The sequence below is a fragment of the Microplitis mediator genome, chromosome 2 (genome assembly GCF_029852145.1).
Source record: "Microplitis mediator isolate UGA2020A chromosome 2, iyMicMedi2.1, whole genome shotgun sequence".
Classification (NCBI taxonomy): domain Eukaryota; kingdom Metazoa; phylum Arthropoda; class Insecta; order Hymenoptera; family Braconidae; genus Microplitis; species Microplitis mediator.
The window spans coordinates 4540083-4567987 of NC_079970.1; the positions used below are offsets into that span (position 1 = coordinate 4540083).

Below are 27905 nucleotides of genomic sequence, written 5' to 3' on the forward strand. Positions count from 1 at the left end.
TCTCACTCAGTTATCCAGTAATCTATTCACTAGATAAACAAACAATCACACCAGCCACACGTTAATTTATCAATAATCAATTCAATAAATAAATTAATTATAATTACTGTTATCAGTCAATCGCAACCGTCTAATTGTTTTATTATCTCTAATGTACAATCTAACTAAAGTAATAAAACAATTTAAATACATCTATTACAAAGATAACAGTAGTAATTATTCATTCTATAACTCACAAATATATGTAAATATATATATACATATATATTTACTAGTCAGTAAGAAATAAAGAATACCCGTAAGCAAGTTAACAAAATTAGCGCCAAGGTCACATATGATCCCAGTTATTAAAACTTTAAATCAATTGATAATTAATTATATAAATATATACATATATATAAATATATATTATCACTATCATTGTTTATCACTACACATTTTTATGCATAAATAATAAATATGTTTTGCAATATATTTACTTTGTTTATGTTTTATTAATTTATTCATCTATATATAAGTATATATACATATGTATTTACGATTGATAAATAATATAAAGATATATTTATAACAGTATATTACTGCCAAATATATTAAAATAACTCAAGGAATAAACTTACGTGTTTACTTGCTGTTATTATATGTTTTTTAATGACTTTTATTACGTCGGAATTTTTAGGTTATGTCTTACGTCGTTTTCACAGCAATCGCTTGTATTTTAATAAACTGTTCCGCTTACTTGTCTTGTTGTTATTTTAATTATTACAGTTAATATATTTACTATAGTGTTTTTAAATATATATTTATTGTTCCAATTGTTTTTTATATTTGTTAAATAATAACTATAATAATAATAGCTGTGTTACACGTGTTCATATGTTATATATTTACGATAACCTTCGAATATCAAATTTGATGTTAGTAGCGCGTATGTGTGAATATATATATATATTTATATATAGATATGTGTAGATATATGTGTTGTTATGTAGTGTTCGGTAATGTAATAAAGATGATAATAATAATGTAGTGTATGACAGAATTAAACTTTCAAATTATTTAAAAAGTACGCAGCGATATACTTTTTAAACGCCGGTTTAAAATTTAACTTTTGAATTTAAAAAAGAGCGGGGGTATTCAAGCAAATGGATTTTGAATTTGTTGTAATAAAATTGTTGTTAAATGAGGATGAGATTTAGTTTGTGATCTGATGTAATATCTTTAAATATTAATAGAGAGGATGGAGACTTTACTCACGAGACGACACGAGTGCACTGCCCGGTTTCAATTTAACTTTACAGTATTACTGTTTGAGTTTTGTTGGATGTATGTATTTTATTATACGAACGAGGTTTATGTTGTGTCAAGTGTGTAGTGAGAGAGTGTTGTATGTAGAACGAGGAATAAATGTTAAGTGCAAGAGAGTTTACTGCAATAGATGTTAATTTATTTTTAAATGCATAAGTCGAGCCTTCTTGCGGCAGCCAATCACCGAGCTTGCAATCATTCTTAATTTATACTTTATCGTTTCACTTTTAATCTATCTCACTTATTTTACATTGAATTATAAATTACATGTATATATATAGATATATGTATGCGTAATTAATATGTTTGTAACAGGTTTAGATACTTGTCACTTGGGAATGTAGACACGTGGTCTGATAAAAAATTCAATGCGTCATTGATTTTTTTTTTATTGTTCTTGTTGTTGTTTTATGATCAATAAAATTTAATTTCTAATGTTTATTTATAAGAAATAATAATTTCATATCATACTGAAGTTAACTGACGTTTAATAATTTTTTAATTTTGAAAAATGATAAATTATAAAAAAAATATTTAAAAAATTGCGCCTGAAATATAGACCTAGTACCTGATCTAGAAACGAATTCTCGATCATTTCATATATTTGTATATATATTTAGACAAATTCAGGAATTATAGATATACAAATATATGAGTGATCGGGTACTAGTTCACTTTTCTTTTTTTTTATAATTAATTTGTTGAAAAAAAATCCGAAAATTGTTAATTGTCTACTAACTTCAGGATCATAAATTTATTTATAATTTATATTAATAACTTTTATAATTTTTTTATGATCGTGTTTTCAATTATTTTTATTACATTACCTTACACTTACAGTTTTTATTGCGCGCGTAAAAAAATTTAGTGTTGATTAATTTGAATATAATTAAAATTTGTAAATTTTTTATTCTATACAAAGTAAAGTCCCCGCTGGTCAGTTCTTTCTTATGTATTCTATTAATAAACACTTTTAAGATAAATTGTTTATTTTCTTACTGACTACTGATACTTTTCATCACATTTAATTATTTTGTAACTTTTTTGTGTGATAATTTATCAGTAATTATAAACGTTTAAATTAACGATTTTTTAGCCGATAATTTAAAAAGAAAATTTTGGCGGGCTAATTTTAAAGGGGGCTGGGAACTGGGTAATTTACTCTAATAAATATTTTATTAATTTAATGGCAAAAAAAAATAAAATTTTATTGATTTAAAATTACTTTGCCAATGTTCAAATAATAATAATAATAATAATTAGTATGCATTAATTAAGCGTATTTTGGATAATTAATAATATTAATATTATTATCATATATAATTTAAAAAATTAAGGAAGATAATAATTTATTTATTGCGTATCAACGTAAAGGAAATTTGTATAAAATAGATAATGACGTCAGAGAGTAGGAAAAAAAAAACAAATGTCTCTTATCAATTTATTGTAATAATCGTAACTCAAATGATTCAATGAATCAACAAGAAGTCGATTACATTAGTATGAAATAATAATATTTTGTTTTATTTTTTAGCGATAACAAAATATTGACCTCGATGATCTGACGTCTATTTTTATAGTTTTTAAGTGTTTACATATATATTTTCATTCAGATATCAAAATATACCCATCAATAATTCTTTTACTATAAAATGAGTTCTATAAGCTTAGAGATTTATTTTTCACGTAATCGATTGCATCGATGAGCAATTAATGGTAATTGATCATGGATTATTAAATTATCAATGTCACGGTTCTCGTCACTACTCAGGTCGAGCATTTTTAAAAAAATTAAATTAATGCTCTATGTATAAAAAATTGATCGATATCACGTAATTTTTTTTTTTTTTTTCGTTGTCGAACAGCAAAGTAAAATACACTGATAAATAATCTTGTAAAAGTTATCTTAGAAAGAATAGAGTTATGAAATATGCCGAGGTCGTGTGTTTATGTTTGCTTTGATGCTAATGATTTCCGTATAAGCGATAGACGTAAGAAAAAATAATAATAATTTATAAAATTTAAACGTGACTAATCATTTGTTAATAATTATCATAATTTTTTTGTTTCTAGACATTTAATTTACTTAGAATTTAAAATTTTTATTTTTAATAGTAAATTTTCATAGATCATTGTAATTATTATTATTTTATTATTAGTATTTTTGTAATTATTGGCCGGTTAATTGCAATTAAACGGCAAAGAATCAAATAAACCAAAATAATAATAATAAAAACAGTTGAAAATTATTATTATTATTATTATTATTTTTTGTTAAAGGAATCACGGCTTTCCTGGTCTTTTGTTAATTGACTTTTCAGATTAGATTCATCGTATTCATAAATACATGTGGACTAATAATATTAGTACGCACTATAATAAAATACATTTATTGAATAAAATCAAAGTCTTGAATTTACTATTTTTAAAACGGTTTCGCTCCGAATATACTTGCTGGGCTCATCAGTAAAGTTGATGCAAGTATATTCTACTTTAGACCGTATAAATGATGTTAAGATGAAAAAATTAAAAAAAGAAAAAGGAAAAATTTGGTAGAGAAAGATTATATTTTGATTGACGACGAATTTTTCATATCATGATGTTCGAGCAAGTATTCCAAATTTGCTGTCATATTTAAGAAAAATTCTAAATGCTTTATATAGCCTAGAATCATTATATTTTATGGTGAGTTTACTGAAACGAAATGAAAAAAAACTGGTCGTTTCAGTAAACTCACCATAAATTATTATTATTATTATTATTATTATTATTATTATTATTATTATTATTATTATTATTATTATTATTATTATTATTATTATTATTATTATTATTATTATTATTATTATTACCCTTATTAAAAAAAATGATTTAACCCATGATAAGTGTATACCTAGATATTAGTCGATTCAAATTATTTTAAATCATTTCAAATTGTTTCGAATGATTTCAAATAATTTTTTTAAATCAGGGTATTATTTAAAAATCTCTCTATAATAATGAGACAATTCGTCAGCGAATTAAATACTTAAAATTTTTCTACCCGCATCAGTTAATTTTTATCCTTGACCATTGACCGTAACTAAATGGTCAAGCTGATCCGGAAAGAATTGCAATTTATTCATGTGTATGTGTATGTATGTATGTGTGTGTGTGTATGTGTGTGTGTGTGTGTGTGTGATATAGAGTGTATGTAGATATTAACAATCAAAGTGATTTAAAAAGTTGTTTTATAAAATCGCGGTAATGGTAATGAAGTTTAAACCGGTTGTGTGATCGATTGGCTCGCGAGCATTTATTTATCGTATAAAGTTTTGTTGTCTCAGTTTAGATGGCAGTAGGTACTTTAAATTTACTCAAGTAATTCAAATTTACTTTACTTCAACTAAGTAATTGACTTTACTGATGTTTTTTTTTAAATTTTGTTATGGAAGTTTTTTAAAAATTTATCCATCATTTAAATTTCTTATTTAGCAGCATTTTTTTCTTCGTCAACTATTTTCAGAGTCTCAACAGCGATATTTATGAATCTTCACTGAAATTTTTTAAATTTAGATTCATATTTTATTAAAGAGATTTAAATTTAAGTAAACTCCGATTCTTATAAAAAATAAATAGCGGATATTCAAAAATAAAGAATGACATATGTAGATATTTAAGATGTCGAATGGAAATATATTCTTAGCGACAGATCATCTTGGAAATTCATTTGTATTCTAGATATAAATGGAAAATCTTTTCATTGAATTCATTTTATTTTCATTCATAAATTAAGTATTTAATAAAAAAAATTATAAAAAAAGTTTATTTCCGTTGTATTTCATTGCTTATTAAGTTTCGATAAATTATTTCTTGAAAATTTAAAAACAAGTTATGGAAATAAAATTTATTTTCATCGCTCATTTAATTATTTAATTTTTTAGGTCACTCAGTTTTAGATTATTTTAAAATATCTATTGATTACTGGAATGTCTTATTGAATTTTAAGTTTTTAAAAAAATTTAGCGAAAATTATATATTTGGAAAAAAAATACGCAGTGTCATCTCAGAATATATCGAGTTGAAATTTTGAATTATTTCATTTACATAAAAAAAAAAAAAAAAAAAATAAATGTAGCGAAGCGCAAGTCGTACTAGAGTAAGATAGCAGCTCATTAAATTTTTTTTATTATTTACCGAAGGAAAACTAGTTATTTTTTTTTAACGAGAAAAATTCGTTATTAATTAATGCATCAATAAATTTTTCTATCTACTTCGTTATTATTTTTATTTCTCCACGTTTTACTAATTGCCAATTTTGGAAATTACTCAATTAGAAATAAATCCGCAGCGTAAATTATTTAAAAAACTGAATAAAAATAAAATTCATGATTTTATTCCACTTACTCGGGTTTAAAAAAAAATAATTCATGTCACCGTCTGTGTACTGAAAATTTTTTTGAATTATTCAAGTGTTTTTAAATTTAAAATTAAACTATACTCATTTTATATTGACAATGCCATTAATCTAACAGTTGAATAATTGAGTTTGAAAAAAAAAAATTACATTCTCTTAGAAAAATTTTCAAAGTAGAAATCACGATATTTTCTGACGCTATAAAAAGTCGAGTAAATCGAGTTTACTTGTGAATGGAGTTACATACGTACAGATGATCATACTCTGAACATCCGTCTTTCAGGAAATAAAAAAACTACCGCTAGTGCTTACAACTAACAAACTTACATTCAACAAAATTTCATCTTAAATTCATTTTTAACAATAAAAAAATTTCTCTAATAAATTTCATTTCATTTTTTTCCCATCCTTTTTTTTTTAAATAAAAAAAACAATAAAAAAATTCTCTTGCTAAATTAAAGTGGCGATTATAGTATCAATAAAAAATAATTGCAAGTTGTATAACTCATTGGTAGTTAATAAAAAAAAATAAAAATTATTAAAATAGTCTACTTAAATTTATAAATTAATTAAATCATAGGGGTAGTGAGTTTAATAGTATGCGGGTGATGTCGCGTACTCAAGTCGCAAGTACGCGTAAGTGGTAATACAGAGTACTGAGTACAGTGCAGTACGTGTACAGGGTAGTTGGGGTAAGGGCAAGGGTAGTAAAGGAAAGGGTTGAGAGGAGAATGTAATTTAATTATCGCTCATAGCAGAGAACGTTTAGCCTCATTGCCAGTGGTACTTACCGTCTCACTTACAGATATGAGCTTATTTCGAATTCAATTATGCTTTACTAAAGTCGATATGTCTATCCGCTTCGATGACTTAATACTGAGACACATATTATTATTATTTATCATTATTTATAATGATAATGATGATAAAAAGTGGTAGTTATGATTGTAATAATAATAGTAATTTGATTTTAGATTAAATTGTCAGATACACTGTACTTTAAATTGATGACAGGTTGTTATGAAATTATAATTACTCCATTGATTATTATATCAGTTTTGAGTTAATAATACTTGCCGTGACATTAATTGTTACGTGACAATAATAATCGATAAACTTAAATTGCATGCTATTGACTAATGATATAAATATCCGATTATTTATGGAATGTGACTTTTGTAAAAGAAGTTAATAAACAAGATCGTAATTACATATGATACTGAATTAATTAACCGGTGGGATAAATTATATGTATTGATGTTTTTAATCGTAAACTTACCTACTGCATACTTTTTTAAATATTTTATGAAGAGTATTATGCTGCTGAGTGACGACACTAACGAGTTTGAAATTTAAAAATTTTTTCTAGCCTTATTATTGTCAAAATATCTTCCAGACATTGCTATTATTTTCGAGTGCCAAAAGTAGGCATTTCAGCCTCGACTTTCGAGAAAATTGGCCGTCAGCAAAATTCTATAGAAAAACAGGACTCGCTGCCTAAAATTTTTTCTGATCTATTGTTGCCCAAGACCAGAAAAAAAATTTTTACCGTCAAAATTACCAAAATTCATGTTCTTTATGCCTGCGTCATTTTTCATATATTTATTTTAATGTACTTTGCTGTGTTAATTGTGTATATTTTTATACAAACCTTAGCTTCCAGCCAATCAGGTGTTCAGAAAAGAGACTTAACATAATTTTCATGTGAATCGTTTATTTGAGAAATCCCATAAGTCATGTTTTTTACGAAATTGGGTTTTTTGCATTTTTGGGTTCTTTGGATGTCTCTCCATAGAAATCAATCAAAATATGCATCAAATCAGCGTTTAAAAAAAAATTAACCGGGTGACAGCAATTTCATTTAATTGAGAAACCCCAGAAGTCAATGATTTAAATGAACATATGCAGTTTTAGTTTTACAGAAATAATTTTTTTTTATTTTTTATTTAAAATTCGCGCTTTTTTGGGAAATTAATTTCAAATGTTGTTTAATTGTTGACTGTTATATGACTAATGAAAATGTTTAAATTAATTATAATTTTTTGTAATTTCTGAGTCTCAGAGTTCAAATACATATTTAACTTCATTTTATCAGTGTAATAAATGATTTGAGTGGAAACATTTTAAAAAACAATGATTTTACAACTTTTTTTTCCGTTTGGTTGAGAAACCCCATAAGTCAATCAACTTTAAATAATTTTTTTAAGTAGTTTCAGTTAAAAAATTTAATTTTTCTTGTTGGAACCTTTTTCAGAAACGCTAACATTATTGTATTCAATTATTTATTTATTATTTTAATGTCAAGCTTTTCCAAAAAAATGTTTTATGTGTTTCCTGAAAAATTTCGTTTTCTTGACTTATGGGGTTTCTCAAATAAACGATTTATGTCTTTTTTATCTTAATTAATAATTAAACTATAGGATTATTTAAATATCTTAGGAGTCAAAGGATAGGAGTCCACCCAGCCATTATACTGCCAGTTGACTTTCAGGTTGGCGGCACTATTCAAACAAGTGTGGAAGGATCACTATCATGCATAAAAAAAAACAAATCATGGTACTGAATATTTTATGGCCACTCATCAAAAACATGGTAAAAATTTATACTTAATTGTAGGGACATCTATTTAATTTCGCCTTCAATTATAAATGTTTTAATAATAATGAGCAAATGAAAATGGATGAAAAAATGATTTATAAAGTCTATATATTGTAAAATACGACTCGGTATCTTTATTTCAATAAATATGTTACATTGTAGTTACATTGTAACGTAAGGAATATTGTTTTATAATTTTAACTTATCGACTGTTTGCGATGAAAAAATCGCAACCAGTTAGAAATATATATATATATTTTTATATTTATATTTATATTTATATATAATTCATTTATATATAACATTTCTTTTGACCCTCAAGTTTACATTATATATTTCTATATAATTTATAACTATTAATATATTTCTCTGATTCATTCTTTCTTTCAGACTTATTATTTACTTTTTCTTTTACTTTTTCTCTAAAGAGCATAGAAATTTTTTTTTTATATTACATTATTACAAAGATTGTTCTAGATTAAAGCGTTCGCGCCAATTTTATGATTCTTTTTTTTTTTTCAACAATAAAAAAAAAACTTTGTCGCGGTAATAATAATAAATATAAATATGAATTGATAGTGAAGTGCGATAGAAGAGTGATGTAAATAAAATCCTGTTAATAAAGTTTGTGAAAATACATCACCAGTGATTCAAATCAATGTTCAATCCGACAGTATACACACACTATCTCTCGACTGAATAGTTGATAACTTTTTAGTTTCAGTTCATGTATTTCACGAGTTGCATTTATGATTTTTGTTTTAGATTTTTTATTATTATTTTCATGTACAATATACTCGTTTACACACCGTACGAGTGATCCAATGAATTTTTATGTCAAAGAATCTATATCTTTGATAACTTTACAGCTACCGTGTTCATTGAATACATATACACATTAATATATACATATATATTTATGTATTTTTATTTTTATTGTATCCATGTTATTTATATAACATTGTCATATTTGTTTGCTCAATAATCCAGTTACACCAACTGTCAATCAATATAATTTTTCATTTGATTATCACGTGTACGTTTTTTTATTTAAAAAAAAAAAATTAATATTTGGAAAATTGAAAAGATGAGAAATATCAATTTTTTTTGTCCATTAATTTTGAATTAAATCACTTAAAATTTATGTCTAATAAAGATATTAATTATGAATTAACAACTCTGCCGAATGTTTCCGAATACATCCGAATGTATGTGAGGTTACGATGTAATATATGATGTCATATATAACCTCAATATTTAAATCATGAATATTTTGGCGTTATTGTGATTTGTTATCTATTTTTTACGCTCGATTTATTGGGCTGAGTAAATTATTTTATGTTTTGTTGATTTTTCCTTTTAAAATTCATATATTTTTATAGATATATACACAATTTTCTAGTGGATCAGAATTACGGTAAATTGCCGAATTTGACCATAAGATGTCGTAGTTTACTCAAATTCGCCATAGTTACGGTAATTTGCGGTAAAAATGCGGCAATTTTGAGTAGAATACAGTAAGTTACTGCAATTTGTGGAATTATTACCGTAACACAGTGAAATACTTCACTTTACGGTGAAATACCGCAATGTTAATACACATTTGCGGTAAAATACCGCAGGATTGCCGCAAATTTACGGGGAATTACTGTACCGTTACTGTAAAATACCGGAATTTACTGCGTAATGCTGTAAAATACCGCAATTCCCAGACAGCATTCAAGTCGGAATGACTGCTTTACTTGGTCTTTGAAGGCGTCCTCAAGAAGTCTTACAATGACTTCTCAAAGGTGTCATTTTTAAGAACTCTTAATTGAGAGTTCTTGAAGACTCCATAAATAAAACGTCAGTTTTGTGACGACTAAATGTATTCTTTTTTAAACTTCTTTATGAAGTCAAAATTAGGAGCTCCTTAAAGACGCCATGGTAAATTCATACTGAAGGCTTATTTGCGAAGTCAGAAAAAAGAACTCTTTTTAAAAACGTCTTACTGAATTCGCTAGGTGGTTCATTCGACATTTTGAGATCTTCTTAAAAACTTCTTTAAGATGTTGATGAGACGTCTAAATCAAAAATAGGAATTCATTCAGAACTCATTAAGACGTCATTTTGCGATCTGGGTTTGCGGAGAAATATCGTATTTTACAGGAATTCTTCCTAATACCGTAAATTACGATAATTTACCGTAATCTAGATCTACCAGGGAAATTAAAAATGTTATAATATATTTTTTAATTATAATTTCTAAAATATAAAAAAAAAGTATTTTTTTGGTTAAAAGATTTCATTAGATTTATATTTATTAATTTTACTATTCATAATTATTGCTCATCTTTTCATTACAATTTCCAACTAATTCAAAATATAACTAATATATATAATATATATAAATTGCACAAAAAAAAATTAATATTTCTTCCAGTCATAAAAAAATTCTTTGTCATTAAATTAGTTCTATTATTTACAATTTTATATATAATATAGTATATGTTTATATATTTATATAATATTATCCTTTTGAAAATACACTTTACAAAAGGTCCTTCTCATCCACTCAAGAATTGGAAGAACATTGTGAACGTCGTCACTATTATAAATAAATTAAACCAATTTTACAATATTACAATAATCATAATCTCATTATTATTATTAATATTATAATTATTATTATCATTATCTTTACCATTATTTCCGTATGCACACAAGAGAGCGCTATCAATGCGTAGATAAATAAATAATAAAAAAAAATAATAATAATAAATCGTAAGTCATAATTCATATGCGAGGTAAAATGGAACATCAAAGCCATGGAAATATTAACTTACAATAAAATAATAAAATAATCTTATTTATAGTAAGAAATTATCAATCTGCAATTAAAATCTCAAGGTTCCGTCACTCGTAATCCGAAGACATTAAATCCGCGACAAAATATCCCCGGACTAAATACTCGATAGATAAAACATCCCCGACAAAATATCTTATAATATAAATAGTACGGTACCCTTTTATCAGAAATGTTTAATATATTTTCACATAAAATTTGAGTGTGTGATATTAAAAATAGATCAACACATATGCTTGGAATGGTACAGTACCCGTTTATCGAAAACTATGAATTATTTTTTCACTGAAAATATATTTTTCTGAATAAGATTTATCGACAGGATATTTTGTCACGGATTTTTTGTCTCTTGAATATTTAGTCCAAGGATACTTTGTCTATCGGACAAAATATCTTCGGATTTCATGTCGCGGATTTTACGTCGCGGATCTATTGTCCACGGATTACGATTCGTGTCACCAATCTCAATTAAAACTTTTAATTTCATCGAGTAATTCAAATATTCAAATATTTATTCTATACCTCAGGACACTGTGAAAAATTCCCAATAAATTTTACTATGGGTGCATAGTAACACCGGACTATAAGAAAACTGATTCAAAATTTACAAGTGTCCCATAGTGAACGTATGCGCAGACTACACGATTGTGGCCTATGCGCATACGTTTACTATGGGATACTTGTAAATTTTGTACCAGTTTTCTTATAGTCCGGTGTTACCATGCACCCATAGTAAAATTTGTTGTGAATTTTTCACAGTGCAGAAAAACCTTTCACTTGTCAATAAAATATTGTCGCCATCGTCCGATATAATTTTTTCTATAAATACTTTTTTCAAATAAATAATTATAAATTAAAAAAAAAATTATCAACACTAACTACCTGGTCACTGTAAAAAATGTACATTGTAAGTTTCTATTTCCATCGGCATTGGATTAATACTTTTGAAGCCATCTTTCAAATACTTTTTGACAAAAGTACCCGTCAATGACATGCGCGTTATGTTAGCGCGGTTTAATTTATAAAAGTTTGTTGCTGGATGAGGTTTATCACTCAGCGGACAATGTTTTAAAGTAATGTCTGCACCAACAGAACAACTGTAACCCTGTCTGTGTAACACCATCAGTGCACTGCTCACCGGAAAATGCGGGAGCTTTTGATCATGATTAGTTCTTAAATTAAGCAGATGTAAATCACACGGTAAACTCTTACTTATTAACTGAACTTCAGACTTAATAATCACATCACTTTCAGTTTTATCAACAATAAATATATTTATAGGATAGTTAAGAAAGTTACTTATGTGGTTTGCAAACAACGAAGGCTTTGAGTATTCGTCTTTATCACCAGTTATATCTTCAAGAAGTAACCAATGTTTCAATACCGTTTTACGGTTATCCAGCAAACCCTCGCCCATGCCCCGTGAATCATCATACAAAGTTCTGCGTTCCAGCATAACTTCAAGCCATCCTGGCTGATAACTGGCTGCGCCTTGCGCGTGGTTTACTAACAAAGTTAATCTCTGAGTACTGTCTTCAATATAAGCCATTGTCGTTATCGGATAATAATTACCCTCGATTCCAATTCGTTCTATTTTAGTTCTCTTCAACATCTGATGGCCGTTTACATCCGTGTAAAACTCCGGAGGATCACCATTTACCAAATCCGTCTGTATTCGCATAAACATTTCGGTTTCACGATTTTTAGGTGGAGTTTCAAAATCAACGACATTTCTGATGTGTATGGCTTCTGCTAGAGGGCCATCGTGATGAAATATTGTTATATGATGGGTCAATAATTTTCCGTACTCGACAGTTAGCCGCGAGCTCAAACTACTCGATATGATGTAAATTTTTTGATGCGGCGTGTATGCTTCCAAAATATCTTTGTCAGTATCACGTAAATTTGGATCTGGCATGAATAAATACGCTCCACTGTGAAATTGAGCGGATGCATATGCTGCAAATTGTATTGTACATTGTGTTACTTTACCGGTTGATTTTTTAGTAACACGTTTTAACAAACCAGTTTGCCCGTCAATCAACAATTTCATACGATGATTTTCTAACTGTATGTCACTTGAGGGCATTGATTTTATTGGAAATATGTTGTCTTTGCCGCATCTATTGCAGTAGACAGTTGACAGGGATTCAGTGGGCACTTTATCTATTGGCTCAATATGATAAGTCGCTATTGCCAGAGGTTTTAGGTCCACTACAAATAGTAAAACATATACGTCGTGGGTTATACTTGTTGCGTTCATAACCGGCGCTATCTGGTACGGAACGGGATTTTTCGATGGATCTAGTACGCGAACTTTATGAGAGTTAACTTTAACGCTGACAACTTCTTGTCGTGGCTGAGCCAACGGATTAAACAAGATAACTTTCTTGGATTCACGGCCGTTGATTATTATCGGTATCTTTTTCGGAAGTTTTTCAAAGCTATCGCGATCACTTTCTGGCAAAACGTAAATAATATTACTTTTGGATGTAGTCGCAGTCAAGGATTGTATCGCAAAACTCTGTACATTTGTCATGTCTGATATAGACTCAAATAATTTTAATGCATAGTCCTTCATAACAAATGATTTAGATGTACCGGTTATTGCGTCATGATGTTGAAATAACCCGAGATTACGCCGAGCTTTTACGAGTTTCTCAAAATATGTCTCGTATAATTTAATATCGTTGCCACTTTGTCGTGCCACATTAAGCGCGACCGTGTACAATATTTCAGCAGACCGTAAATTTGCCTCAAGTTCGCGGTCTAGGATCTTCATATAAGGTCTTGTCGTAAAGTAGCCGCTCCAGTAAGCGGGTCGGCCCTCACTGAAAATGTCTGAGTAGACGAAAAAATCTCCCTTGAGTGTGGGAAATTTTTGCATCCGTTTTTCGATTTCTCTGAAATAGTCTTTCGGTGTACCGAAAATAATTTCCGCATTGTATTCATCTTTTCGGCTGTTTATGTAATCAACGAGAATCTTGTAATTGGTGTACTGCTGATCCCACTCGATAGGATGATCGTACCGGAAGTCATCTCCAAGTGGCATTAGAACGACGTTATGTGAAAACAGTGAACCAGTTCTCGAGTACTGTTCGAGCAGTAATTCAGCCATCTGCTTGACATTATTGGGGGTTATGTCAACAGCACGTACTGAGTACTCGGTATACTCACCACGGATCTTCCTAAAGTCAAAGTTCAAGCATACGTGAGGATGGGGACCGCACGAGTGCTTGATGTTGTAAATATCGAAGGGCTGATTGTGAGTTAACATGTCGTAGGCTCCTATCTGATCCCAGGGTTGTAACCAGATAAAGTCGCCGTACTGTTTCTTGGCAAACCACTGCTTCCACGCGTAGTGAATCCGCTGGATTATTGTACCAGATACACCCGAGGCTTTCAGTAAGTACGGCAAAGCACCGCCATGTCCAAACGGATCCACTGACCAGCCCGACTGCGGCGATACTCCGAGATTAGATTTCAACCATTGATGACCTGTAATCATAAATAACGTGCTCACTAATAACTGTATTTTCCAGTAACATTTCGTTATAAATTATCATTTTATTACTTCATTAATTTGAAATATTAATCAAGAGAAAACTGGCCAGTAATTTGATTTAATGTTTCCTGGTCACTAGTAATATAAATAATATCATATTGCATGACGTGAATAATTATTTGTTGTGAAATGAAATATTAATTTGTGTGCACTGGCCGATAATTAACGAGCAGAGATATTTATAAAATTAATTGTATCATCAATAATGAGAATATTAAATATGTTATTTGATAATAGTTATTTGCGTTAATTAACATTTGTTAATGTGTTTTACTTTATTTCATTTAATTTTTTTTTTGTCCATAGACAATAAAAATATTTAAAAAATTGAATTTTTTTATTCCGATAGATAAAATAGATAACGTGTTACTGATACTACGTAAATCTCGTCCACAAATCATTGGATCAAACATTCATCTAGCTCAAATGCTACTAACTTTAAAGTTTTAAATGGTAAATTCATTTTTATTTTATTTTTTTACATAAATCAACAAAAAATATTTTACACCGGCAATTGTTCTTCCGCGCCTGTATTTATATATTGGGGATATTCATGACCGAAAATCGCATATGTGTGTCTCTGTATGGGTATGTGTATACGCACTTGTGAAATTTTTTTCACCGATCCGTTTGATACATCCGCCTGCGTCTCGGGGATTATCGAAAACGGTTTGCGCTGGCTGTCAATCGATAACCAATTATCACGGATCGAGAGACGTGTTCCATTATCCGGCGCTCAACGAACAGCCTCTACTCTCTGCTGAGTTTCGCTCTACTCATTCTCTCTCTCAATATGTATATATATATATACATATATACTTGCTATATCACTCTCTGTTTCTCATCAATGAACATCAACCCATCCGACCGTCGTGGCTTATCGGAAAAATCACAAGTTTTTTTTAGGAAATTGCCCGGAAATCATGTAGAATTAATATATTATTATTATTAATCTTTTATAGAGTTTTTAAAATTTAAAAAGACTATTTTATGAATAAAATACTTAGTATGTATGGGATGTCGAGCAATCTTGATACAAAGTTGGATAAGACACATCAGAAACCTCTTAATCCACTCGCAATACTCTACAGCTCATCAGCTTCAAAGTTTTCGCGGTTACTGGTGAGTTGTCTGAGACTATATATATATATATATGTAGTTTAATCCATTCTATCCTCCGGAGCCCGAGTCTCTGGCAAGCAAAGTCGACAGCATCCCGCGATCTTATAGTGGTATCGCGTGTCAGCGGGATTGCACGCGATTGTGACGAAGATTAAGCTGAATAGAAATTCCTCACAGGATTACCGGCTAAATGATATACGTATAATTCATCTTTTAAAATAATTTTGTCGCTTAATCTCTACTTGATTACATATCACCATATTTAGTATCAAAATTATGCTATCTAGAGAACAGTTTCAATATTTCAGTAAATTTGTTTAGTTAGTCATTTTATTATTATCTCTGGTTCTTAGATCGCTAACTTATTTATGTTCACGAGAAAAATTTAACTGCTTTGACTGACAAGTGACGTTGACAATTGATGTATAGAAAGACGAAGTTATTAATTGACTGAAACTGTCAAACTATTGATTTATTTATTAATAATAATAAAATTAATACTTCAGGAATAATTTACAACAGGGTCTCCCCTATGAAAAAATGTATATGTGACATATATGTCTCATATAGTCAATACATCGGTATATATATGTCTTCCAAACAGGGTCTTTTGTTGAGTAATTTCCGACTATTATGAGAAAAAAACATTAATTTAGTTCATAGATTTCGTAGGTACAGGAAGATCAGTTAATAAAATGAAAGTATACGAGATAAATTGAAGCTGAAAAATTTTTAATAATTAGAGTATAAAATTCCAGATAAAAAATTACAATCCGTAATGAATAATTACAATTACTATTTCTGTTAACAAATTGTTATTTACATTCAAAAATTACAATGAAAAATCATCACAATTGTAAATATTGCTTTAATATGTATAAAAAATTTTCTGACTATGTCTTATTCAAGTGACGTATAGTAAAGTCATTATTCAATTAAAAGATTCAGTAAACATAATTATAAAAATATTTTCTCATTATTATATTCCTGCTATAAATATAATTTATCCCTCACAGTAGGGTGACTTTTAGTCAGATATTACTTATGATATGACAATAACTTTCACTATCTCACGGGTAATTTTTTACTCTCCAGAAAAGAAGAATCGCTAGATTTTTCCACTCTTTTCCGTTCGCTCAGCCATAAAGTTATTTTTGCAAAACTTTTTTTTCGTCTGACTCGGTGATAAATTTTCATCTCCAACATTTAAATACTTTACAGAAAAAAAAAGGATGTCTTGGCGCTAAAAATTTCACTCAACCCAAGAAATCCGTTGCTTGTCCCAAGAATTTTTTTGCATCATAAATTGAAAACGAAGATTTTCTTGGAGAAATTTTTTCTAGTCCTAAGAAAATTTTTGTTTTCATTTCATAATGAAAATTTTTCTTGCACCAAGAATTATTTTTTTTTTGTGCATCGTAATGGTTAAATATTTGAGTACAAAATATGTATTTACATCCAGGTAATTTTGGTATCGGTCATTGCAGTTAAATGACGAGGAAATGTATTGATATCTCGAGCTTACTGGAATCTATATGTTTCGTTCAGTGGTTAGGGGTCGACAGCGCGTAATCGGTCGCTATTTATCAGTGGTTCTCTCAAGGAATTTACCAAGTTAATTCAGAACTCCTGCTCATGGTATATAATGCAAGTTACAAACACTCAACTCAACTCAACTCAACTCAGCGCAGCTAGAGCTAGAGCTAGAGCTATTCTGAACTAGGTTTCAGGAAGATGCGGGTATTCAAGCTAGCTAATGCTGGTGGTACGGCTATTGCTATTACTAGTTTGCTTGCCAACACACTTACAAGTAGACGCAGATATTCCATCGTTACTAAAACCTCTTCTTTGGAATTTCAATAGAACGCTTCTAATCTCGAATCAATCACTCAAGTGTCTACACCGATTTCTCGTTACGAAATAGTTTTACAAACCACTTGAGTTATTATTGTTACAATATATCTAATACCGACAATATTTAAACATCTCTATCAACTAACAATATCGTTTTTCACAGAGTAAGGATAATATTTTTCTGTAAAAAAAAAAATTATGAACTTCGAGTATGAGAAAAATAAAAATTTAACTTGTGTAAAAAAAAAGTAAAATAAAATGAGAATGTAGATGGGTAAAAAAGTGGGTAAACTGTGGTCTCACTATTTTTCTCCCGATGGCCAGTCCGCTGAGACAATAAATTTAAAATCGGCACGTGCTTTTTTACCTCCGTTTTATTTTTCATCTATTTTTTTTTTTTTTAATTTTTTCCAGGTCGAACATAAACTTTACTTGCAGATCTATATGTGAGTGTTTGTTAAAATTTTACGTTACATTCACTGGTAATTTTGCCGAGTAATGCTCACGAAAAACTGATCTGCGGTCCATTGTTTGTTTAAAAAACGCGAGGTAAAAACAAATAGCACAAAAGACTATCATTACAATAATTAACGGAAGAGATAAAAACTGTAATGTTATGAAAAAAATTATTTTTTTAATATTAAATTATGTGGAAATTTATTTTATTTTATTTTAACCGCGATATTAACTTTTATAATTTAATATTTTTGTTTACAACAGAATATTTAATAAATAAAATAATAATAATAATAATAATAATTATTATTATTATTATCTATGTTATTAAGAGAATAAGGAAAATTTTGTTCCCGCCATATCTATATGATAGAATTAGTTAATGTTATCGAAATTAGTATCATTAGATAGGCCTTGACTTGAATTTGGGCCTTTTCATAGTTTAAACTCTTTTTAATTGACAAGTATTGAGATAAATAAATTCATCTATGTCATTCGAATTACATTTAAATTACGCGAGAAAAAAGACGATCGTATTTATTTTCTTTAAATAAATTAATACTTTAATTATTCTGTCACTAAATATGACTGACTGTCACTGAATATAACTTAGTCTATACCCTATAAACAAATAATTAAAAAATACAAAAAATCAAGAGCAGCCAGGATGAGAGATGCTGTCAACATCAGCCAACAATCCGAACATTATATACCAAAAATATACTTAAATAGGTCATTTTATTTAGTTTTTATGTAACCTATGTACTTAATACTATAATTTTGATTATTTATATCGCGTTACTTATCCAAAATGACAGATTTTTCTACTCCCTTTAGGTTTTAGGAAGCTTCTCAAAGCCAAAAAAGTGTGCATAGAAAAAAAAAGGATTCATTGACACAAAAAATCTTTACTCGCCTAAAGAAAATTTTTACTTATCCCAAGAAATTTTTTGCATTGTGAATAAAAAACAAAAATTTATTTAGAACTAAAAAAAATTACTTGGTGCAAGGAATGATTTCTTGACCGAAAAAATATTTTCTCGCCCTAAGATAATTTTTGTATTCAATTGATGATGCATAAAATTTCTTGGTGCAAATTAAAATTTTGTTGCGGCAAGAAATACTTTTTTTCTGCGTAATTTATAAATTTAGTAGAGATATTTGGACAGTCACGTATTGACTGCAGGTTGCTCGTTATTATTTGTGTTTTGCATTGCGTATGGTCATATTTTTGTTTTTATTTTTTCAAAAGACCTGGGTTCGATTCCCGGACTAAACCATCGTTATTTTTTCTCGGTTACTTTCTGTTATAACATTGAATTTACTCACAAGAATTATTATTATTATTATTATTATTATTATTATTATTATTATTATTATTATTATTATTATTATTATTTTTAGTTGGTTATTAGTTTATGTTAGTTGTTATTATACTTATATTTTTATAATAAATTATATTTAGATATGAATATAAAATTTTTGAAAATTAAGGGTCAGAGGCTATTCTACTGTTGGTGAAGTGCATCAGTGAGTGGAGGAGAGTTCTCTCGACCAAAGCAGTGAAATCTAATTAGAACGTCTCGTTGAATTACTATCGTTGGACAATGTACCGCAGTAGAATGCGAAAATGTGGAGGTCGCATTACTAAAGGAGGATAAGGATGAGTATGAAGAGGAAGAGACGGAGGATAAAATAAATTAAAATAAAAAAATGAAATAGAGGTTGAGGTAAACGTTGAATTATCGAAATATTCAAGAGCATACCACTATGATAAATTTATACCACAGTAAATATAAATGAATAATAAATATATGAAGATATAAATCGTTAAATGTAATCTAATGGATTTTAAAAACTGGGTGACCTCAAGAATTATTATTTGTTCTATAAAATATCAGTAATGTAATCAGCACACAACCGCAACTTTTTTTTATTCTCTTCATTTCATTATATTAATTTTAATTCCACTGTGACTGACGTGACATATATGTTTTTAAAATGTGATGTAGATGATATTAATTTTTATAAATAATTCTCATTACTTAATTAAAATTGTCAACATTAATATTATCTGATTAATTAATTTATTAGTTCGATAGGATTTTTATTAATAAACCAATCAAGAGACGGAAATAAAAAAAATCATATTTAAAATTATTTTTAAGGGTTTCTATAATTATAAGATGTCACATTAAATAATTAATAACAATGATAATTATTTAGTATTTGAAATATGAAAATAATTGCGGAATGGGAAAAAATTTAAAATAAAAATGGTTATATTCTGTAATTAAATTTATTAATTAGGAATGTAAATTTAATCAAGTTATGAAATGTATAAAAATAAGGTAAATCCAATCAATATACCAGGGAAATATGACGTGATTACACAGCTTTGGAATAATAATAACCCGTATGGCGATAATTGAATGAATATATTAGATACTTATTTATATTAATTTGAATGCATAAAATAGAACAATCAATTTTGATTAATAATTTTAAATTTTTGTTGATATATTTTATATTTACATTCATTTGATTGCCACGGGAACGAATTTTTTTTTATATTTATAATAAAAATTTCTAATTATTTATGAATCGTATAATGAATTATTTAAATTCAAATTTTGAATTTTTTTTTAACGACCCATTTTCCCCACAGATTTTTTTAACGCCTGGGTGATTATGGATGTGAACTAATTATTTGACCGCAAAAAAATAAGAACAGAGCAATAAAATTAGTTACTATTTTTAAGGGCCCGTTTTGCCACTACCCCCCGCCCCCCCCTCCTACTAACCTTCTCTTGTATAAAAACCTATGAAAAGTAAATGGTGATATACATAGGGAATAAAATAAATGAGATAACGAGATAAAAAAAAAGTAAAAATATTGGGAATAGTCAAGTGAGGAGAGAACAAATCACTTTGTCGTAGTTCTGTACCTCTGTTCAATACAGTACTTGAATCGTCAATCAATAATCGTCGAGTTTCCGCAGTGACTAGAGATTTAGTTTTTTTATTTTTATTCCCTATCCTTTTTATTTTTGTAGATTCTGGCTCTTGGTTTACTCTGTTTTCCCTTACCCCACACACAAACACACAAATACACACACACATACCCACAGATTGCCGTCAATAAATTATTAACCAGACGACTTGCTGGCTTTCAGTTTAGTTTGAACTGTGTATGGTCGATAGTCAACAGAATGTAGTTATTTATTAAACAACAGAGGTCTCATGAGAAATTTTTGGTACCCTATTATACCGCATAATTAATAAATATATTTTATAAAAGTTAATTTTAAATTATGCATATGAATTTTCATTATCACGAATTTCATATAAGGACATAAATATTAATTTATATAAATGTAATAGGTAGTAGATAGTGATAATGAGTAATGAGAAAGGGAAAATGATTATTTAGGATAGGGCTAGTTAAACAGTCTAATGCTTTGGAAACTCTATAGTAATGCATCTGTACAAACCATTAAAATACATTTAGTGGTACATGTGGTTAATTATATCTCATTACATTTGACATATGAGCACTAACATAATTATTACTGGCTCGGATATTAAAGCAAGAGATGAGTCGAAAGCTCAATAACGTCAAATTGTTCAAGCATTCGAGGTATTATTAAGTTATTTGTGTGCATATAAATCGTGATCGTTTCATAATAATAATTATAATAATTTCCTACTGAATATTGCAGCACATTATTATATAAATTGGCTTGACATAAGAGTCCTTCAAAAATTCTAATGATCTACTTGCCCTAAGAGGAAAAAAAGTAATAATTTATTATCAAAATATTTTTACCGTGAAGAAAAAAGTTTGAGTTTGAAAGCTACAGAATAAGTAATTGCGAATAATTAATTATATATATGTATATATGTATGTAGAGGAGACCGAGGCATGACGGCCCCATCTCTCCAAAAATTGACAGAAAAAAAGTCATAAATTTTATGTAAATTATGATATTTTCTATAATAATTGAAGTTTGTCGAACAATAATTGAGTAGTCATGTCCCAAAAATAGGACGAAATCGGAACCGCAGAGCTTCCGCGGGAAAGGTCAAGATGCCGTATTATCGGTTACAAAATATTTCCTAGTGACTGTAAGTTATGTTTCTCAAATTATGATATTTTCTATAATTATTAAAGTGTGTCGATCAATGATTGAGGAATTATGTCTCAAAAATATGACAAAATCGGGTCTGTGGCATTTTCGTGATGAAGACTAAGATCCCGCATTATCAATCACAAAACGATTATTTTTTTTGGCATATTTTTAAGGGGGCCCGTCTTGTCCTGATCTCCTCTACCTTTATATATTTATATATATATTTATTCAAATAAATAATTTGAAATGTTTGAACAGATGATACGTAATTGAATGACATTTGACATTATTAAAGTTCTTATCGATATTTCTAGAACCCGAGTATTTACGTATGTAAAAGTAAGCAAAAGTTGTTGATTTGTGGCTCGATACGATCTATTATCTCGTGTATATCTCCCGTTATCGAGTGCTCTTGTCTCGAGCACGGCATTCCTTTATTACTGAATCTTGAGTTTCTATTTCGCGGTCTGCTGCACGAAACCTATTCTTGATCGATAGTTTCGTCTAAAGCACTTTATTCTAAGCGTTTTCGATCCTTGGCTTTCACTGATACACGTACATATTCCTGTATACAACAACTATTATGGGTGAACTTGCGAACTCTGGCTATCGATGCCGACGTGCGCACAAAATTACCCGGAACAAATGATCACTATCGATTCAACGGAAACGATTCATCCGTATGCGTTTTATCCGTAAGCAGTAAACTTGCTCAAAATCCTGTATAATCAATAGATTTAACTATTTACCGTACGTGGAATATTTGATTTAGATCGTTTGATTTCATATTATTTGGGAAGGTTAATTTAGTTAATGTTGCTTGTCATACTTTATGGCGGCTATTAGTTCAAGGTTTGCATTGTTAATTAAATTCTTGCTGTAGGACATACCCGAATCGAAATTTAAATCGCAGATTGAACGTACTAGACGTTGAAAACGTAAATTCATTCTTTGTAGACGTAAATAGCCGTAAAAACATATTTTAAACGTATTTGATGTACGAAAACGTAAGTAAAACTATATCAGAAATATTTAATTGCTGAAAAAATTATATCTAGCAGTCAAAAGACGAGAAATAAAAATTTTCAGCAGTTTTTGAAAAATATTTTGGGGCCTAGCAAGAAATAACTCTAGACTCTATACTCTCTAACTAGCTCACGAGACATCAGTAGAATTATCTCCTGCAAGGGTCAAAATATTTTTCAAAAACTGCTAAAAATGTTTATTTCTCGTCTTCTGCCTGCTAGATATAATTTTTTTGGCAATTAAATATTTCTGATATAGTTTTATTTACGTTTTCGTACATCAACTACGTCTAAAATACGTTTTTACGGCTACTTCCGTCTTCAAAGGTCGAATTTATGTTCTCAACGTCTAGTACGTTCAATTTACGATTTAAATTTCGACTCGGGTAGTGCTGCTTTAAAAATGTTGGAAAATTTTTTTCAATGACTTCGAAAATAATCAGGGCATAATTTAGATACAAAAAATTTGGGCAGTTACATTTTCAATAAAGTTATGAGTTTAAATTTTAAGTTAAAGAGTAATTTGCTGCCGTAAAATGGATTACAGAACTAAAATTGGTCAGTAAATAAAAAAAAAAAAACCGTTTTTGTCAAATCAAATATAACGATTCATTAAAATAATGTCGGAAATGATACTTTTGATCAAACTATTAGCAGAAATTATTAAATTATTAATTAATTCATTGCTGAATCGCGCATGAAAGTGTTTAAATTTATGACATAGTTCTCATAAAGTATTTAAAAAGTAATAAAAATTAATTAAAGTGATACCGAGTATATTTCATGCTGTATTACTTATTCAAATTTGTGATTATTAATTTGTTGCAGCAAGATATAGTGCATACTGAGATTAATTAATGATAAAGCACTTAACCAGTATCCAAAAAGAAGGTCGTAGATATAGAATAATGCCAGTGTTTAAATTTAATGCTCATTATTAATTCAAATTTTGAATTAGTGATTTAATAATGTTCCTTTCGTTTAAATATAGATTAATAAAATTTTATCTATCATTATTTATACTGATAATGATTAATGCAATATTAATTATATCACTATATATAAGTATAGCAATATGATGAAATTAATTAAATAAATGGGTTAAATTAATTTGGGCTAACCAGCAGATTTGTTAATAGAGGGAGTGTAATCAACGTATATAGACTATATAGTATTGTAGGTAATGTCAGAATGCCGTACATTACATTCCATAGTTACGCAGCTGGCTAAATTATGCTAATCCTAGTACAGGTCCAAGCTCTACTGGTGAATACCGTGGTCACAACCAAGGGTGTTTCAGCCTAATAGCACTGCCTGCTGCGGTTATTCCAAGTCTATACTACTATATTACTGTACTCTATTGTCATTCCATTGTCCAAGACATCTATTATTAGATAACGGATTTATATTTTCAATCAAAAGTTCATTATTCTGTACTATATTTATTTTAATTTTAAATATTAAAACTGTTATCATGAATTTTTATAAGAATAAATTGAAAGATATATAATGACTATGTAGAGTTAAATTGATCTTAATCTCGACAAAGTTTAAATTAATAAAATAAAAAATATGTTATTTTTAAATAACATTGAAGTATAAAATGATAAATCTGGGATTTAATATTCAAACTTTTTTATAAATTTTATCTTTAGTATCTCTATTCGCTGTTCGCTCATCTCGTTCTTTTCACTTTTTTAAGAGTTATAATTTATTCATAGAAAACTATAAAGCAAAAGCATATTAATTTGACAAGTTCTTTCAAAATTTTTAAACACCTTTTTTTTTGTTTTCTAAAATTTTTAATATTTATTTTACAGATGAAAACAACTTTTAATGCATTTATTTGATGAGGAAATGTTTTAAAGAAATAAAATAAAGTTTGAAATTGTTTGAATTTAAAATTGATTAAATACACGTTCGAAATCTCGAAAAAAACTTTAAGTATTTTTATTTTATCTTTTTTATGTCTTCAGGGTATGTAAGTACTCTAGAGAGTAACATAACACATTTCCACTAGGTCAGTTGAGAAACTACAATCTCCAATACTCTAAATGTTATTTACTTTTTTTCATGGATTTTTTTATTCTTATTTTTAAACCGCTCGTTTAACTTTTTTTACTTTTATTTATAAAAGTACTAATACTATTTTTTTGCTTGTTTTTTTATCCTGAAAATATTTACACACATCTACAAAGATGTCTATGTATATAGACATAACGAAAACTTGGTTTATAAGTAAATTTATGACCTCTTCTGATCGCAAGTCTCGAAATTAGTACTCTGGGCTCTAGTACACGACGGAAATCCAATTAGTTTAAAATCTGGCCTTAGATCTTATGAAATATTCAAAAGCTAATATAGAGTAGACAAAAAAAAATTTCTCTGCAGCTCAAAAAATGAATTATATTACAAAAAAAGTTTGAAAATCCAAACGTGCGCAACTCACTTGCTTATTCAAAAGGTGGTTAATAGATGGCGCTCATGTATCCAAGAAAGTATTAAAAAAATATGGCAGCTAAATTTTTTCACGACTTGCCGGTTTTAAGTTTTTATTTATCAATTATAATTAAAGTAAAAAGATTTGAATAGCGATTTTCAAAAGGGGGTTTCTATTTAAAAATTCAAGTGTAATAAAAAATAAAATAGATCAATCTGTTGCGTTTTTTTTTTAGTTATTGTATTTACCAATATCCGTACATGCTGACAGGGTTGCCAGAAGTGTTTAATAGAAATTAGCGCGACCTCACAGAAAGAGCGCACACTAACAATAAAAAGCGCCCAATGTTAAAAATTTTAAATAAACAGACATTTTAATTTTTAGATAGTTTATTTTTGAAAATATATTGATAAATAACCAACGGCGAATATTATAAATTAGTCAAGTTGTCGACAAGTTGATCGCGATCCACAGATATCAACTTTCTGGTGACCAAATTTGGCTATTGGGAATTATAGTAAATTATGAAGACTTGGGAGAATAAACCGAGAACAAAGTAAGAAATTCAGTAAATATTTTTCTTTTTCATTCTTAAACGATTAGTAATCGTACAGACGAATTTCAAAATAGCCTAAATTGTGGAAAATCGCTCTATTTGGCAACCCTGCTTGCTGACGGCTTCATAAATTTTTTTTAAAATTGTTGTTTTCAATCATCGCTTTTAAAAAAAGCGACTGGAAAATGTCCTCGCTCTATTCATTAATAAATTATCTTTCAAATGGTATGAAATTTGTTCTAGTCGAGAATATTTGAATATAGAAAATATGACTTTTATGTGAGTGAATCAGCTGGGATTGAGTAAACGTTAGCAGAACACCCATCATTGCTTCGCAATTAAGTTGTGCAAAAAAAATATAAATAATTTATTTATTTGAAAATTAAATTGGACGTACACGGGACAGTTTATTACTTTCTTTAATTATGTCTTTCATATAAAATTAATTAAAAGTTAAAAATAGAAAAAAATAAATAGCAGTAGATTCAGTAGTGATAAATTTTATCGTCAGACAAGCGAGCCGAACGTAATGACACTCGCTTGTGCTTTGTCGTTGGGATTTATATTTCATTTTTTTTTATTTTTTGGAAAACAAGACAGGGAAGTAAAGAAAGAAATAAAATAGGATGAAAAAAAAAAAAATAAAATAAAAATAGAAAAGGCGAGAAAGAATGTTCTCGGAAGACAAATGAAAAATGTACTTGTACTTAATTAACTTGGCTCTGGGTAAGGAAGAATTGGAAAAAGCTTTTTATTTCATCCCTTATATTTTATATATTTTTTTTTTTATTTCTCGACTTACTTACGGATAATTAATCGTGTTTAATTTGTCCAGAGAACATGAGAATTAATAATTGTGTTTAATTTGTCGAAAGTACGTGGAAAATAAACTTATGCAAGTGTTCAGCTGAATATAAAAGTGTAATATGATTTTAAAAAAGGTGCGAGCGACTTTTATTTTTTTGTAATTAGTATATTATTTTTATTTCTCGGCGGTCGTAAAAGTAAACTCAACTTTTGAATTCAAAATTATATTAAATTATAATTCTTACTTAAAAACACTAGTTAATTAAATCCCGAGAGAATTTTAATAATTAAATAATACTTCATTCATTCTTTCGCCATTTTTTTTATTAGTTTATTTATCTTTCTTTTATTTTGCTAATCTTATTTAGCTTCTTTTTACTTCATCATTTATGTTCCCAAAGGAGCGTAAAAAATTTTGTGTAAGCTAAAAGCTTTCTCCCACTACAACTGCTCGAAAATTGTGTATTTAAAAATGCATATTATTATCCTTTTCTTCTTTGCGTACACAAGAAGCAAAACATAAATTTATTACTCAAGTTTAAATAAAATTTTGAATTTTAAAGTCGGTCGTAAGATAAGAGTGCCACGGAGGGAAAATTTTTAGTATTAAAATATTCAACGTATTCGATGCATTTCCAGATCTCAATATAAATCAGAAAAATATTTTTTCAATAAAAATTGCGATTTCCATCATTCTCAAAAAAATTTATTTTATTTTTATAATTATCGGTGAAATATTTCAAAAAATTATTCAAGATATATTGGAAATGAGTGAAATCTGAGCGATCTTTCGGGTGTTT

At 28.3% G+C, this 27905-nt stretch overlaps 1 protein-coding gene across 5 annotated transcripts in view; it reads right to left on the reverse strand.

Annotated features, from left to right (window-relative positions):
- Positions 1-8545: 8545 nt before the first annotated feature.
- LOC130664027 (alpha-mannosidase 2) overlaps positions 8546-27905 on the reverse strand; it is a 106760-nt gene continuing 87400 nt past the window's right edge. For all 5 annotated transcript variants that reach the window (XM_057463678.1, XM_057463676.1, XM_057463674.1 and 2 more), the window contains one exon: positions 8546-14645. In XM_057463678.1, the coding sequence (XP_057319661.1) occupies positions 12034-14645 (2612 nt within the window). In that variant the 3' untranslated portion in view covers positions 8546-12033. The remainder of the gene's footprint in view (positions 14646-27905) is intronic.